Here is a 16,748-nt window from a genome sequence, read left to right on the forward strand (position 1 = left end):
ATGCAAAATCCAGTCCAAACATAGCCTAATAGTTAAAACAAAAGAAATCTTCAATTAAATATATATTTGATATCGCACTACAAACAATTAATGGATGTAAAAAGGAATGGATTTTAATATTCTATGAATTTGTCTTTATAATACTTTATCTCTTAATTCTTTACCTTAAATAATTAACTTCAAAAGACAATACAAGCCTAGAAATAACACTTCACAACCCCAAATAAAAGGATTCCAATCTACTTTTTGTCTCATGTTAAAAGAAAGATATCACCTCAATTGAACTCTTCTAAAAAAAAATTTATCAATAACTTTATCTTTGCTTCTCTATTTTATATAGCAATTTTTTTTTTCATTTCTCGTGAACTAAATATAAACAAAATAAATTTTTAGATTATTTCAAAAAACTTTAAAATTATTCATGCATTTTTTTATATATATATTTTGATTTTGTCTCTTTTAATCTTGCCTTTTAACTATAATTTTAATTTTTATCTCATGCAATTAGATCTTAAAAAGATTTAATAAAAACATATGGAAACGATATTTTCTTGATTTTCTCTCTTTTAATCTTGTTTTTTAATTTTAATTTTAATTTTTATCTCATGGAATTAGATCTTAAAAAGATTTAATAAAAACATATGAGAACGATATTTTAAAAAGTGAATGAAAAAAATGGTGAATGAACAATGAAACTCATCTCAATTTTTATTTTATTTTCAAATATAGAGTTGTTGTAGAAACAAAAACAACTTTGATAAAGTATATATTAAAATTATAAAAGAAATCAAGAAAAATGGGGGGTTTGGTACCTGCTACGATTTCTTATTCTCGAGTGCTATAATTCTGTAAATTGCATGGAATGTACACACATAAACACTTATTTATTGATTTTGTTCTTCACCATTGTGGGCTGAGATGACCAGAGCAGAGTTTATGGCTTGTGATGGGTTGGGGCCGTTGGGCCATTGTAGGCTCATTCTGCAGTGCCTAACAGTATACGAAATCCAGGGCTTCATCTACTAAGCTTTGGGAAACGATATTCACATGCACATGCTTTTGGCTAGTGGCAAGTCACTCACAGACTTGATGAAATCCTGCAAGATCACTGTAAAGGGGAGAAGGATGGCAGTACTCTTAGCCACTGAATGGAGCCCGCGACCATGAAGAACAGGGCGTAATTGCACAATGAATCGTAGCTTGAGAGCCCTAGGAAGATCCACAGACACTGAACACAGAGGGCACATGACACTGGTTTTGATTCTCAGTACTCCAATGTGATAATGAAGACAGCATGGGGTAGGGTCAATGTGGTGTTGCTGTTAGTCCCTTCTTCAAAATGGAATATTGGTAGAGTCATCACCACATATTTCATATAATGCTTGTCTCACTTGTTTGACAATGACTTGAGCAGCACCAGTACTGTTCCAGCCCCTCAGCAAAGAGGTGAAAACAAAGGAAAAACAAGAAATCCAGTTTCTTTTACCGTAAACATCACTCAGTTACCAAAAAAAAAAACTAAATCAGCTAAGTTATTTACTGTGCTTTGTGAGTGAAAACACTGTTGTCCATTTTATTTAGACGACGGCCTTCATTGGTATTTTCTGTTCTTTCCTCATCATAGATCCAACGCATGTTCTCTTTAATCCTGGATTCACTGTCTAATTATAATTTACATTGCGAGTTCGTGCAATGATAACACCACAGTACTGTGCTTGAATGTTTTGCTCTTTTTTATTGATGTTTTCTCCTCTCTTTTCTGCTGTACGCAATACATTATCCAAATCATTTTCTTTTTCTCACAACTGATAGAAGACTAGAACCTAAAACGGAACAGTGTAGCTAGCTAGGCCCTTTATCATTGGGATTCCTGTTGTTTTCTCCCTTTTCTTCTTACTTTACTTCCTCTTTTGATGAGAGGAGGGTTTTGTAAGTTGTCTTTTGGAGCAAAAAGGAAAAATAAATGGAACTGTGGTGTCCTGTTTTACTTAGAAAAGAAGATTAAAGGAGTATAATGCTTGTCGAAAAGGTGGACAGCATAAGCTTTTTGATAACGACATTTATGAAAGCTGTGCACCATAGTATTTAAACCCTATTTTTTTAGCGTGTCCAGTATTAAAACTAAGTATTTCTAAAAAAAATACATCGATTTGATATATTTAAAGAAATTTAATAGATTTTTTAGAATGTTAATTCCAAATTTTTAGCTGAAAAAATAAAGATAAAAGCATGATTTCTTAACCATTAGATTAACTTCTTAAAGTTATCATTAAATTTCAGAATCACCCGAGTTAATTCTAATATTGAGAGACAAATGACGTGAATCAAATTATTTATTTAATCTATTAACAAATCATAATCCTAATTGTCATTGATCTTGTTGAATTTATATGGAACCCACAAATATATGGCTAATAAAGTGGAAGATTGTCTCCAAGACTTGCGGTATAGTATAATATATATATATATACCCAAAAGAAAGTGTTGGTTTCTGGCTACAAAGACCCACTCCACAATTACTTGTCGAGAAAAAGGAAAGCAAAAGAGGAGAAGAATACACTTGCAGACCACCGTGTCATAATTCATGGCCTGTTCACATTATTATACTTGTGGGACGGTGGTGGCCGTAGCAAAGTCCCATTCGAAATTGTATGACGAGGGAATACAAAGTTTTGTGATTCTCGTTTTTTTTAATAAACACGTTAAAGTGAAAGTTATTTCAGCTCTAATCTTGTACAAGTTTATCTTAATTTTATAAAATAAATTAGAAGTAATGAAATGCAAACTAATTAAGCTCCCAACTTAAAACTTTAGTTTCTAGATAAAATTTTAAAATATAATTTATATAATTCTATATCTTGATCTTCTGGTTCGGTTCCTGCTAGTATTTCTTCTCACTTTATTACAGTAACTTCACTCGAAGTTCAGTGATGAGGAGAAAGGATTTGTGGTGACTACAAACCATTGAAGAATCTGGTTAGATTTTAGAATATCAGAAAGGTTTTTACTTTAATCTTTACCAAAGAGACAAACACCCTTTGGGGCCCTCGAGCGACACCCGTGAATCATTGACCTCAGAAGGGAGGCTGATTTCACTTCAAGGTTAAGGTGATTAATTACTATATTAATTACTATATAGCATCATCAGGGTACTAGACTCTTGTTAACGAAGAAGATATCATTTTCTGCTTCCAGGATGATGCATGAATAAATTTCCAAAATGGATCATTATTTTAATCTTCAGAGATAAGCATGTGAAGTTGTGAACTGTGCATGATGCCATGCTGATACTGCTTTACAGTTGTGTTCTTCAATGTTAACAGAAGATATACGAGTTTATGTGGCCATTAACAGATCAAGAATGTGCTTGTAACATGGACAGTGATGCCTGTAATGTCAAAGTCTGCGGCACATGTTGGGTCGGCTCTAACAAGCTCTCTACTCTCACATCCCCACGTGCCTGTAGTTTCCTATTTTCTATCAGGCCATTAATATGCAGACAATCCATGTCGTGCCAAGGCCAAGGGTCTCAAATTCAGTGAACTGCATAGATTTGACTTGTTCCATGATCAAAATCATGACCACATCGTTTGGAAAGTGATTCAGATTTGCGTGGCGACTTTCCCAAGTGATCTCTCTAATAAGAATTGTCTTGAAATACCTATTTCAAGAGGTGATAGAGAAATTCCATAGCAATTGTGGAGTTTTAAGTAGTGTTGTATAAGGAAATGTATGATGGATTATAAGATTAACCTGTGTTGGTGATTAAGGCATTACAGATATCTAGTTCGATGAGCTATGAAAAAATAACATATTTGAAACATTATAAATTGTCATTCTAATTTTAACACTTTTTTAAGAAATAATATACATGTATATACATATATATAAAAGAATTTTTTTATTTTTAAACATTTTTCCAAATTTATGAAGCTAAATGCAAAGAAAAATGATGAACGACGAAACAAAAAAAAATCAATTTTAAAAAGACAAATTCAAAAAAAAACCTAGAGTGAACTCTAGTTAAATAAAAAAACTTACAATCAAGATCATGAAATCATGATAATGAAATGAAATGAAATGAGTCTAAGAAAATATGAAAAATTCCAATGCATTATATCTAGGTATAAATACGATAATGACAACATGGTTCATGAAAAATTCCAGAAATATTACTCCCAATAGCTAGTCTAATGTTTTTCATAGAGCAAAAACATAATTATATTAATATTTTCGTTTACAATGCATTGTATCCTGGTATATGGTATCATTTTTTTTCTCTGTAATAGTGTTGGTATCTCCTTTCTTTTAAAAAAAGATGGAGTTCAAACTTATTCTTTATAATAATAATAATAATAATAAAAGATCCGAGAATACATTAGGTTTACTTTTCTTCCATGTTCAAGCATAGACCAACGGATCGGCTACGAGAAGAATGCTTTTTTTTTTTTTTCTTGGATAAAAGCATTCTTCTCGTAGGCGATCCGTCGGTCTATGCAGGCAAAAACGTGGGATGATGAGACAACATTTCTTCCTTTTTGCTCAACACAACTACCACTACTTTATCAGACTTTGAGACTACTTTTTTCCTGCTTTTGCTTAAAATAAATATTCCATTTGACCGAATTATATCAACAGTAGGGTATGACCATGCCATGCCTGCAGTTTAATTCCTCGATTTGTCTGTTTAGGGTTTACCTCTTAGCACACCGATTTAATTTTATGCTCTAAATTAGAGAAGACTGTTCAATTTAATGTTCAAACTCTACAGCAAAAAAGACTGCTCTTTTGTTGTTGTGATTTGATGTATTTTTATTGTTTATCATCGATAAATATTTTAACCGCAAACTAAAATTTATTTATATATACTAATAAATGATAACATATATTTTGGTTTTTATTAAAGATTGAGTTAAAAAGTTGAGATAAAAATGTCATTTTTTACGCTGGGGCTGTGTTTGTTTCAATTTAAAATTAGATCCTTGAAATTTTAATTGATTTGAATTAATAAATTTGAATTTTATTTTATCAAATTCATCATCAACTTAATGTCAAAATTTATTATTAACATCGCCAGAGCCCAACCGAAATAAAACATTAAACTCAATCTCAAATTAGCTTAATGTAAAATGATTAAATTAGGAATAAAAAAAGTCAAATGAAAAAAAAAATTAAAGAAAAGAAAAAAAACACCATAGATAACTATAGCAATTCACGGTGAGTTGTCTTTTTTCTATGTTGCATTTTTATCATATTTTTTAATATTTTTTTTTATCTCATATCGACTCGTATATTCACGATTCCAAACACTATTTTATAATATACTAAGAGTTAATTTTGCAAAATTAAAATACAATTGTTAAATGAATAGTAAAATGATCCAATAATAAATATATATATATATATGAAAAAAATATATTTAAGGGACCTAATAAAAAAAAGATGAAAAAAGGAGGTGGTTTACTATTTTTATAAACAGTGTTTCCACCCAAGTTTTTTAATGTGTGTCCCCTTGATCACTAACTCAGATTTAGTTTACTGAGTTGATTACCAAGTCATCAAATATGACATGCTATATTAAAAATAATTTAGTATGTTGAATCTAAACATATCTCGATTTCAACGCAACATGTAATATTAATTTCAATATAATTTTTAATTAATTCAAAAAAAAAATAACAAGTTGAAGACTTAAAATTTAAATTAACAAACATAATTCAAATATTCAAAATATAAACCAAATTTAAATTCTTAAATATTCAAATAAAAACAACTACGATATATAATTAAAAAAACAAAAGTTCCTTCACCTTTAGATAAAAAAAAGTTTAGCTTACATGGCCTAGATCACTAAAAAACCAATAAAATCAAATGTTAGATTCAGAGTTTTGGATTTCTTGGACTAACCTACAGAAATCAAACTAGATTTACAAGTATGACCTCAAAGTAAAATAAGTGGAATCAAAATTAATCATATAATATCCTTTGATACTTCGAGAGGGTCCTTCTTGTTTTGACCACGGTAAGATTTTTGTTTTTAAAAAAACATTCTACTCGAGGATGTTATTTTATCGTGAAGTGGTAAAAACAAGAAGTTTTTTTTTTTAAGATTTTGAGGATTAACTCAGTTGATTAAGTCTTGAATTTGATCTCTAAAATTATCAGTTCGAGTCTCATAAATGTTAGAGATATTGGAGGCTTACATGATCGTTAATTTTAGGACCCGTGAGATTAGTTGAGGTACACACAAATTAACCCGGATACCCACATTAAAAAAATAAAATAAATTCCTTTGGAAGCATGAAAGGATATTAACTCTGATTACACTTATTTTACTCTGAGGCAAGAGAACGATTGATCAGGATGGATTAAAGAGTGAAGGCACCGCACGATAATAAATAAAGTTGAGAATACAAATAATTAAAGATAAATTAATGAATAATAATAATAATAATTTGCAATCTATATGAATAAATAAAGCGTAAATTAAATGACTCGAAGGTGACAAGGCTCCAGCATGAATCACATTTACAGCAAGGGAAGGAATCATGAGACAAACACGATGAAAGCAAAGAGACAAATTGTTGGGAAAGACAAAACAACCCTCAATTTTTAATTCACAAGGGCAAGATAACCACTTGTACTCTTTTAATTATAATTAATTTCTAGTGACGAAATACATATTAATTAATTAATTACATGGATTAATAGTTGATATATTAATTTTAACCTGCTTATGTCCATTTTGTTTTTTGCCTTTTTCCCCACCAATCCCTTGACTTTGACAAACATTTTTCTAAGGCTTTTATGGTTCATTGAACAATGAGAATTCTTTCAATCGAAAACTTCACATCAAATACCTCCGTCATGCAAATCACAAAAGTTTACACGTCTTTTCATCAATATATGATATAATAAAATTACAAATTTTAATTTTAAATTATTTGTATTCCCTAAGGCCATTAATTAAATATGTAAATTAAAATTAAAAAAATCCACCAAAACCAGCTAAATTAAATATTTAATCTTTGTTGCCAAGCTCTAAGTACAAGTTATTAGCCATCTTAACTAAAAATAAAATAAAATTACTAGAGTAAAAAAATTAACTTATATTACAACATATAATCCTTCTTCTAAGATACTTATTAGGAGTTATTATTTTTTGTTCGGTTTGGTTTTTATTAAAAAAAAATAACCAAATCAAATTTTTTTTTAACCGAAACCGGTTCAAACCGATCGGTTCGGTTCGGTTTTTTGGGACAAAAACCGGTTTGGCTCGGTTTTTTTCCCGTTTTTTTCGGTTTGGGTTCGGTTTGGTTTTTTCGGTTTCAAGCTTATAAACCGAAACTGAACCAGTCGGTATTTTCAAAATTTTAATCGGTTTAATGGGTTTTTTTCACTGTTCGGTTTTTTCGGTTATTTTTTCTAGTTTTCTCTGTTTAATCGATTTTTCGGTTTTTTTACTCACCCCTACTACTTATATTTATAACATCATTAATTTGTTTGTTAAACAACAATGAGAAAGATGAGATTTATAAAAGAAAAAATACAGGAGAATTAACACCTAAAATTAATCTCAAGAATTTCGGTAGGGGATGTTATGAGTGTCCATGGGAGTGGTGTAAATGGCGGTTTGACAGGTGAAACAGAGAATCAAGTATACCTTTTCTTTTAAAGTGGAGATAAAAGCTTATAAATTAAATCCAAGTTTTTATGCCAATTTATCTTTTATTTATTTGAAAGATTGAGGGTTATACGAGTTGAATAAAGAGTTTATTCCCCCCCCCCCCCTGAATTTTCATTGGCCATGATATTTAATCAATGCTTATTGCTATTAATGAAAGGAAAGATGACAGACGTGCAAGAGAAATAAAGATGCCAATTTATCTTTTTATTATTGTTATTAACATTGGTGTCCGGGCTAACTTATGCATATCTCGACTAATCTCACGGACCTGAAGTTAACGACCATGTAAGCCTCCAGTGGCCCTGAGAGGACTCGAACTCGTGACCATTGGAGAGTAAACCCAAGGTCTAACCAGTTAAGCTACCCCTCAGAGTTATACATACCCATTTTATATATACAAGATACTTAACTTGTGTTTCGTCACGAGCTTGATCAATTTTTTATAACATAAAAAAACAATATTTAAACACTATTGGTGTGTTTTAAAGAAAAAAAAATCAGGACTCGAGTCATAAATAATACTAAATTCAATAGGATAGTTTCATTTAAGTATACGATAGAAAACGCAACGACAATAAACAGGCTAAATTTTAAAAAGAAAAGGTGTTAACGACGATCAGAAGAAAAAGAACATCTGTCAAAAAAAAATTACAGAGTTAAACTCCAAGATAACCCGAAGTTAATCGATGAAATTGAAAAAAAAAATATTTAAAAAAATAACAAAATAAAGCACTCCAAGTTAACCCAAGCTAATATAGTAAACTCGTAATTCGTAAACTCGTAATTCGAGTTGTGAGGTTGAGTCATAGAAAATGATTGGAAAATATAATAATGGTTAGTTCTCAATAATCTAAATGTAAAAGGAGAAAATTAATAAAAAAAACCCCAAATAATGCTTTGTATATGTATATTATTGTTATTGACTTCAATTTTTTTTTTTTTTTTATGTGGCATGTTTGCTTGGATTTGCTGATACAAGGATGCTCTCTAGTCATACCATCTTGAGTTACATCCCTAGTCTAGTCTGTTGAGTTAGCAATTGTAGATTTTTATTTGTTTTATTGGATAAAAAATTAAATATTTGTAAGAATATTATTTTTTATCTTGTTATTTTATTCAAGATACTTGTTATTATTTCCTAAATTATAAGCTATCAACACACACGCTTTTCTTGAACACCTACATGTGTAATAGGATATATTAATGTTTTTGACACGCTTTAGAGCGTGTTTGGCAGTGTGTTTGTCGGTACTTTTCAAATAACTTTTCGTGTCAAAATGCATGCCAATGATATTTTTTTATTTTTTAAAAATTATTTTGATTCAAAACATACAAACCATATTAAATTTTAGTAAAAAAAAAATTTTCAAATTTTTTAGGAACGCGGGTTGAACCGCGTTCCCAAACGCTTCAAAAGTACACCTAGCCTTTTGCCTTTAATTTCTGCAAGACCAGTCATTTGGTTTTTTATTCATACTAATACTTAGGTAGCGACTCATTTTCTTCATCCTTCTGTCTCAAGCTCGTTGTTCAATGTTCCTCTATAATATGTGGCATGTCAACAAATCTTCAAACTAATCTCATAGCTTTGCTAGGAAGTTGGTCAGGAAAAAATAAAAAACTTTAGTGTTAAAAAAGTCAAGAGGTTGCATGTGTGATCATGAAAAAAAATGTGTATTAAGAAAAAAACAGAGAGGATACATTTTAATTTAATCAAGCGTGGCAGGAAAAAAAAATTGACTCAGGTCAATTTAAATGTGCCTACTAATTTTTACTAAATTTACATTTTATTTCTTGTTAAATTATCATTTTGATCCAATAACTTAAACTGTTAGGTAAAGTTTTAAGATATGATTTACATTATTCTTTAACACACTCTCTCAAGTAAAAGCTCTTTGAGTTTGAAACTTGCATTTACTAACACTGCATTGTGTTTAATTTTTATCAAATAAATAGGGATGATGAGATACAAGCTCGTGACTGCTTTGTCATTAAAGCTATGATATTATGTCAAAGAATCTTATTGATCCAATAGCTTAAACTGTTAGGTGAGGTCCTATGATTTACATTATTTTTTTACAAGGCTAACCAAATAACACGTGAGTTTCAATTAACGGAAAAAAAAATGAAAGGACTAATTTTTTTAAAAATCAATTAACGAAAAGGGATAAAAAAACCGATAAATTGCAAATTAGTGTTTCTTGTGAATATGATCTGGCCGATGGAAACAAGAGCTGCCTTGAGTAGACACTACTCATCAAACAACACCAAAATAAGAAATAGAGAACGATAACAATCCGAATATTGAAGCCTTAACAAGCAAGCAATTTTGAAGATTCTGATGTATTTTAATTTATGATCCTTTCCTTGAGCTCGCTCTCTACTCCATCCCATCCCATTTCATTTTCTTTTGAAGATGAATTTAAAGAGAAAAGTAATGGCCACCTGCCTTCCCCTGTCAATGTAACTTCCAAGCATTAGCATTTCAATTTTTACTGTACGATATTTACCCTCTCCAATGGACTCACCTTCTTGAGCTTCCTCCCATCACCCTGAAAATTGCAAAAAAAATCATGAAAAAAGATGTCAAAATCCCCCATCTAAGCAAGATAAGTGAGCTTAATCAGCCATTTTTCTTTCCCTTCGTAGGCACATTAGCAAGATAAGTACATTTTGGGGTTTGTTCAAACTTCAATTAGTATATAAGAATAATAAATGATGCTTGAGTATGGTTACTTGAAGATATCATTTTTATATATAGTACTTTAAAAATCTTACAAGGTAATGTTATATATAGGGTTTACAAGACATTAAAATTAATTTTATGTAAAATAAATAGCGCTACTTTTCTCTTCCAAGACAACAAGATCTTGTTTTTCAAATAATACTTGATATTTGAAGATAAGATCTTGTTTATTTGCGGGAAAAAGAATTTTTTTTAAAATAAAAAAGAATTATTTTTTGATATTTTATTGTATTATAGAAAATAAATTAATAATCATCTTTTTATGTTTAGTACATGAAATTTTTTTTAGAAAATAACATCTTTGAACTATTAAGGTTTTGGAATTAGGAGAGCTTTTTTAGTTCTTAATTTTTTTTCAAGCATCGTTTATTAATTTAAAATAAACTTTAAGAAAATGAATTATTTTATTATATTTAGTTGTACTAAAATGAGTTGAAAAATATTTTCTAATATCTTTTATATGTACACTAAAAAATCAATTATAAAAATTAATAATGTTTTTCGCACCTCAAATGAGTCTTTGAATATAAATATTTCACAACTCAAATAAAGTATAACTTAATTAGTATTTATTTTATAATTAACATTGCAATTTAAATATTAAAGAATAAATTTGAGGGTGATGATCAGAAGTAGCTAGCATGGAATGGGAAAAAAAAAAGCACATAATTTTTACTATACAAACATTGATAAACAATAATGATAACATGCAAAATGAAAAGTGTTTTTCCAAGTTCAAAAGAGAAAAAAAAAACACTTACTTTTCTTGGAGTCACCAAACAATAAAAAATAAAAGGGAGAAAGTGTTTTTTTTCTAAAAATACTTTCCTAAAAATAAAATAATTTTGAATTAATTAAAAAAAAATCACTAGTTTAATATGTTATTTCATTCAATATATTTTTCAAAAAAATCACATGAGATATCAATAATATTAGAATAAAAAAAAATCTAAATTGTATTTCATAGTATTATATTCACATGACATGTTAAGAACATCATCTAATACTAATAAAATTATTAGAAAATATTTTAGATTCATGAAATTAATCAAGATACATACGGCTGACCTGAACATCTACATTACTAAAAAAAAATTCACTAAAAATATAACACAATACAAAGCTTTTGAATTGGTTGGTTGATTGTTTTAATCTCATTTTGCTCCATTTTTGTCATCTTCCCTAAAGTCCATAAAGAAAAATACAATAAATAGTCAAGGAACTTCGTTTTTGAAGGTAGAAATGATCTTTGTTCCATCCAACGGCTGAGATTGCAAAGACACAATTTATAACCATACACTAAGAAGCACAGAACAACATTCCTTACAGACGGTTAAAAGTAATAAAGTTTTTATTAAGAGGAAAAAGATCACATTCCACACACAATCATTTTCTTTTTTCCTGATTTTCCCCCAGAGAGAGAGAGAAGCCAAAACGACAGATCATCTTCAGTGCGTGAAGGGGGGGATTCCTGACATGGGCACTGATAGAACTGTCTCCGGTGGCTGTGGAGACGACGTTTGTTGTGGTCGTCGGAGTGGTGAAGGTGAAGTGGTGGTGGTGGGAGTGAAATTTGATGGACCAAGTAAAGAACTTTTGACATGGTCATTAATGAAAATGGCACAGCCTGGGGACCATGTCATTGCTGTTCATGTTCTTGATTCTGCAACTGGTAATGATGACAGTAATAAAGGTCGTGTTTCTCTTTAATGGGTTCTTTTTATTTTTGTCAAAGATTGATCTTTTTGTATGGTTTTTGGTGGATGTGGTGTACAGAATGTATGGCAGGGACTGCATCACTTCTGTCATTAGTGAAGACATTTGATTCATTGTTGGCTGTCTATGAAGGTTTCTGCAACTTAAAGCAGGTTGCTTTTTTTTTTTCACTCCTTTTTCCAAATCAGCAATTCTCTCTCAATTTTTAAGTGTTTGGAATGGGGTGTTTTTCTGCTTGATTTCTGAGAAAATTGAGGAAAACTATGTTTTTTTTATCAAATAATGAGGATAATTAGTCTAAGTATTAAAAATTTCAGTGGTATTTTCACCAAGGAAAGGGATGGTGATTTTCATATATTTTTATTGTTGGGATTGAGAGGATGAATATTGAATTGGGTGAGCTGTGTTTTCAGGTGGATTTGAAGCTAAAGGTGTGTAGAGGTGAATCAGTGAGGAAAATTCTGGTAAGGGAAGCAAAAGCAAATAGTGCTGCTAAGCTGATTGTGGGAACTTCCAAGAAACATCAGAAACTCTACTCTTCAACCTCAACAGCAAAGTATTGTGCTAAAAAATTGTCGAAAGGTTTCTCTGTCTACGCTGTTAGGAATGGCAAACTTGTGTTCCAGAGAGAAGCATCGGTTCCAAATATTGATACCTTACAAGGTTTTAGTTCTTTACTCTTCTGGGTTTCATGTTCTTAATTTGGTACGATAATGAGAATAATGCTCGCATGGATGGTTTTTATGGGTTTTCATTGATGTGCTTAGCTTTTTATTTCTTGTGCTTTAGTATAATTACGGTTCTTGTTTGCTTAGTTCGTGTCTCTTTGAGCAAGAAAAATAATAACTGATGCAACTTATTTTGTGGTGGCAGATAAATTAAACCAAGAAAGTCGAAATTGCTCACAAAAATCTCAGATTAAGAATTCTATAAATTGTACTCCACGCTTGCTATTGCTGGATGAATCTGGAGCACATGAATTGGAGGAGTCATGTAGGGATGGCAACGGGGATAACTCATTGGCTTTGGTACCAATTCAAACAAACAAGCCATTATCGAATTCAGATTCCGATGTGAGTGAAGGATTAGTGGAGTCAAAACAGGGTTGGTCATTTCTCCGTCGGGTATTTTTCCATAAGCAGCAGCACACAGAGAAAGCTCATATTAAAAAGATATCTGTGGTTAAATGGGTGTGTAGGTTACCTACTCGTAATTCTTCATCTGTGGTGTATCCAGATCAAAAACAGAATACGTCGCACGTGGATGAAGATCAAAACTCGAACTCAGAAAGAAAAAATTATGCAATAGTGCCAGTGGGGCCTGAGGTTGCTTGGACTCCCATTTCACCATGTCATGGCTTGAATGGCATTCCAGAAGAGTTGAAAGACCTGCATGAGAAATATTCATCATCCTGTAGATTATTCAGCTATGAGGAACTTGTGATGGCTACCTCTAACTTTATTCCTGGTTTGTTCTTTATCTGAATTTCATATCACTAGTTTTGACTTGTGCACATTTTGGTCTTTCCTCCTAATTTTGTTCTTGAATTGTTACTTCCAGAGAATATGGTAGGCAAGGGTGGTAGTAGTCATGTTTACAAAGGGTGCCTTCCTGATGGCAAGGAATTGGCAGTGAAAATTTTAAAGCCATCTGAGGATGTAATAAAAGAGTTCGTTGCAGAAATCGAGATCATTACAACTTTGCACCACAAGAACATAATCTCTCTATTTGGTTTCTGTTTCGAGCACAACAAATTACTCCTAGTTTATGACTTTTTATCAAGAGGAAGCCTAGAAGAGAATCTGCATGGTACATACTTTCTGTGCTTGGGATTGGATGAGATTATTTCATTTTCAGCATTGAAGTGATCCTTAACTCCTAATTGCTAATTCTTGACTAGGTAATAAGAAAGATTGGAACGCAGTTGGTTGGCAAGAGAGATACAAGGTGGCTGTGGGTGTAGCGGAGGCACTTGATTACTTACACAATTGCTGTGATCAGCCTGTGATCCATAAGGATGTAAAATCTTCGAACATACTTTTATCAGATGATTTTGAGCCACAGGTGCTGTATTCTAAAGCTTTCTGTGGATTTCTGTGGATTTATATGAAGATCTTATATTCTTGGCAGCTTTTGATGTCGATTATAATTTATTTGTTTCTCAGTTGTCAGATTTTGGATTGGCTAGCTGGGCTTCTACTTCATGCAATGCAACTTGCACCGATGTTGCAGGAACCTTTGGGTGAGTAGTTTGCTTTGCAATTCATGTTTTCTACCCATTTTCTTTAGTGTTTCAGAGTTTGAATATGCCATGTATTTTCTTTGTGGCAGTTACCTGGCCCCAGAGTATTTCATGCATGGCAAAGTAAGTGATAAAGTGGATGTATTTGCTTTCGGAGTTGTGCTCCTTGAGCTTCTCTCTGGAAGAATGCCTATTAACAGTGAACATCCGAAAGGCCAGGAGAGCCTTGTCATGTGGGTAGGTTTCCTCATATACTTATTAATTCAGACTGAAGAGTATCTTGTAAGGACATGCTTTTATTTTCATAATATGAAAGAGGAGAAAAGGACTGCTCAAAAATCTATTGCAATACCAACAAGTTAGGACAATGTGAGCGCAAAGAAAATGCAAAGAAAATTGTGTTTTCAATATGGACCTTTTGCAGTTGAATAAGTCAGGAATTTTCAAGCTGATTGGGGTGTGAATTTATATTTTGTTCCTACAAGATACTTGATTCTGACTGGATAAACTGAATGCGTGATTTTGGATTTTTTGTTTTTTCTTATGAGGAAACCTCAGGATCTGTCGTTGTCCTTCTCTAAGAATTCTATTTCACAGTTTGTTAATATTTACTTCTTGATGTTATATTTTACAATTAATTACTGTATGATTCTGGCATCCAGGCAAAGCCAATTCTTGAGGGTGGTAAAGTGTCCCAATTGCTTGACCCGCATCTAGGTAGTGAATATGATGATGATCACATCGAAAGAATGGTATTAGCTGCAACCCTTTGCATCAGACGTTCTCCTAGATGTAGGCCACAAATGAGCCTCGTAAGTTAAATTTCACTGAATGCTTTGATTGTACGATGTTTTTTTTCCTCTCTTTTCTATGAATTGAATATTTGCTCATGATATTTTGGCTGGTTACAGATTTTGAAGCTCCTCCAAGGGGATGAGGAAGTAAAGAATTGGGCAAGGCACCAAGTTTGTGCATCAGAAGAACTCGACGCCGTGGACGGGGAAGCGTTTCCTACCAATATTCAATCCCATCTTAACCTCGCATTACTTGATCTAGAGGATGATTCTCTTTCTATTAGCAGCACCGAGCAAGGCGTGTCAGTAGAAGATTACTTGCAAGGGAGATGGAGCCGCACATCAAGCTTCGACTAACCATAGGCCAGTGGAATGCAATGTGCAAGTTGTGCAATCTTTTCAATGTACAGGGGGCTTGATTGGTTCATCTTTTCAAAAACTTTTCTGGGTTAAATCCACTGGTATGGTCTTGGAAGAGAGGTTTTCTGCAAGAGGCTTGCCTCCGCCTAGGCTTAAAAGTTGTATTAAAAAAAAAAAGGTTTCAAGGACTGGTTTTGTTTCCGATTTTTGGTCATTTGTGAATTTGCTTTAGAAATTGATTTGAGACATGTAGCAAAACTCCCTCCACCCGAATATTAGTGGTGAATGGCTTTCCCCCTCAATTACATGCTGTACTCGAAGACGAGTATCAGTGCTTGCTTTCTTGCATCAGATGGTGGTGATGTTAACTTGATAAACTGGACTTTATTTTTATACATGAAATTATAAATTTAGGATCCCTTTACCTTTTCTTTTCTGAAACACTTGTTTGAGCTGGCTGGCGTTGTGAATTGACAATGAAAAGCCAAGACCTTTATTCTTTGCTTTGTGGTACAAGATGTTACCTTCCTATTGTTCTAACATCATGTGTCTGATTTCTTGTATTCAAGGAGCCTCCCTATCCTCAAATCCCCCCCCACAGAACACAAAATGTTGGATATAAATGACCTTACTGTTCTGCACACTAAGAACCCATTTGGAATTGCTAGCAAAATGGCCTATTTTTAAGAAGAAAAAAATGTATTTTTAAGTGTGAAAATATTTGAAAAGTAACTATAACTAGAACCGGGATTTTGTAACATGATTTTCCTATGGAGACTCTTAACATTAAGAGAAGAAATAAGGAAAAAGAAGGCTCTTTTTTCTCCCCGCAAAAACGAAGATGAACGAAAATTCTGCACCATGTCACCACACCTGAGGCCTTAGCCATCAGCTAAATTAAAAAAAAAAAAAAAAGGAAGATTATATTGGCCCAGCCAAATCCTATTACGCTCACTAGTTTCAATTTGTAAAAAAAATCTAGCTTCAATTAATGTGGTGGTCATATCCTAACAGTTGAAAAAGAAAAATCGCATTTAATGACTTGGAAGAATACGTGGGTTGTCTATAAATTTTGAAAATTGTGAATTAAACCAATCTCACAGCGTTACCAATTTATAGCTTGGATGTAAAAGTGGTAAAAATTGTGTTTTAAAATGTTATTTTATTTAGAAATATATTAAAATAATATATATTTTTTATTTT

At 31.8% G+C, this 16,748-nt stretch overlaps 1 protein-coding gene across 1 annotated transcript; it reads left to right on the top strand.

Moving 5' to 3' along the window:
- The first annotated feature begins 11,799 nt into the window (after positions 1 to 11,799).
- On the top strand, positions 11,800 to 15,896 carry LOC7466756 (protein kinase STUNTED). Its single transcript, XM_024605841.2, has 10 exons — positions 11,800 to 12,105; positions 12,210 to 12,301; positions 12,563 to 12,812; positions 13,023 to 13,616; positions 13,710 to 13,958; positions 14,050 to 14,213; positions 14,315 to 14,391; positions 14,481 to 14,628; positions 15,054 to 15,203; positions 15,303 to 15,896. Exons 1-10 carry the CDS (start codon positions 11,910 to 11,912, stop codon positions 15,540 to 15,542), a joined length of 2,160 nt encoding a protein of 719 aa, XP_024461609.1. The 5' UTR covers positions 11,800 to 11,909; the 3' UTR covers positions 15,543 to 15,896.
- The last annotated feature ends 852 nt before the right edge of the window (positions 15,897 to 16,748 follow it).

The sequence above is a fragment of the Populus trichocarpa genome, chromosome 7, assembly GCF_000002775.5.
Source record: "Populus trichocarpa isolate Nisqually-1 chromosome 7, P.trichocarpa_v4.1, whole genome shotgun sequence".
Classification (NCBI taxonomy): domain Eukaryota; kingdom Viridiplantae; phylum Streptophyta; class Magnoliopsida; order Malpighiales; family Salicaceae; genus Populus; species Populus trichocarpa.

Coding starts and splice junctions, on each gene's coding strand:
- LOC7466756 (XM_024605841.2), top strand. CDS start 11,910: ATGGGCACTGATAGAACTGTCTCCGGTGGCTGTGGAGACGACGTTTGT. Junction 13,617..13,709: donor TACCTCTAACTTTATTCCTG/GTTTGTTCTTTA, acceptor TGTTACTTCCAG/AGAATATGGTAGGCAAGGGT. Junction 14,214..14,314: donor CAGATGATTTTGAGCCACAG/GTGCTGTATTCT, acceptor TTTGTTTCTCAG/TTGTCAGATTTTGGATTGGC.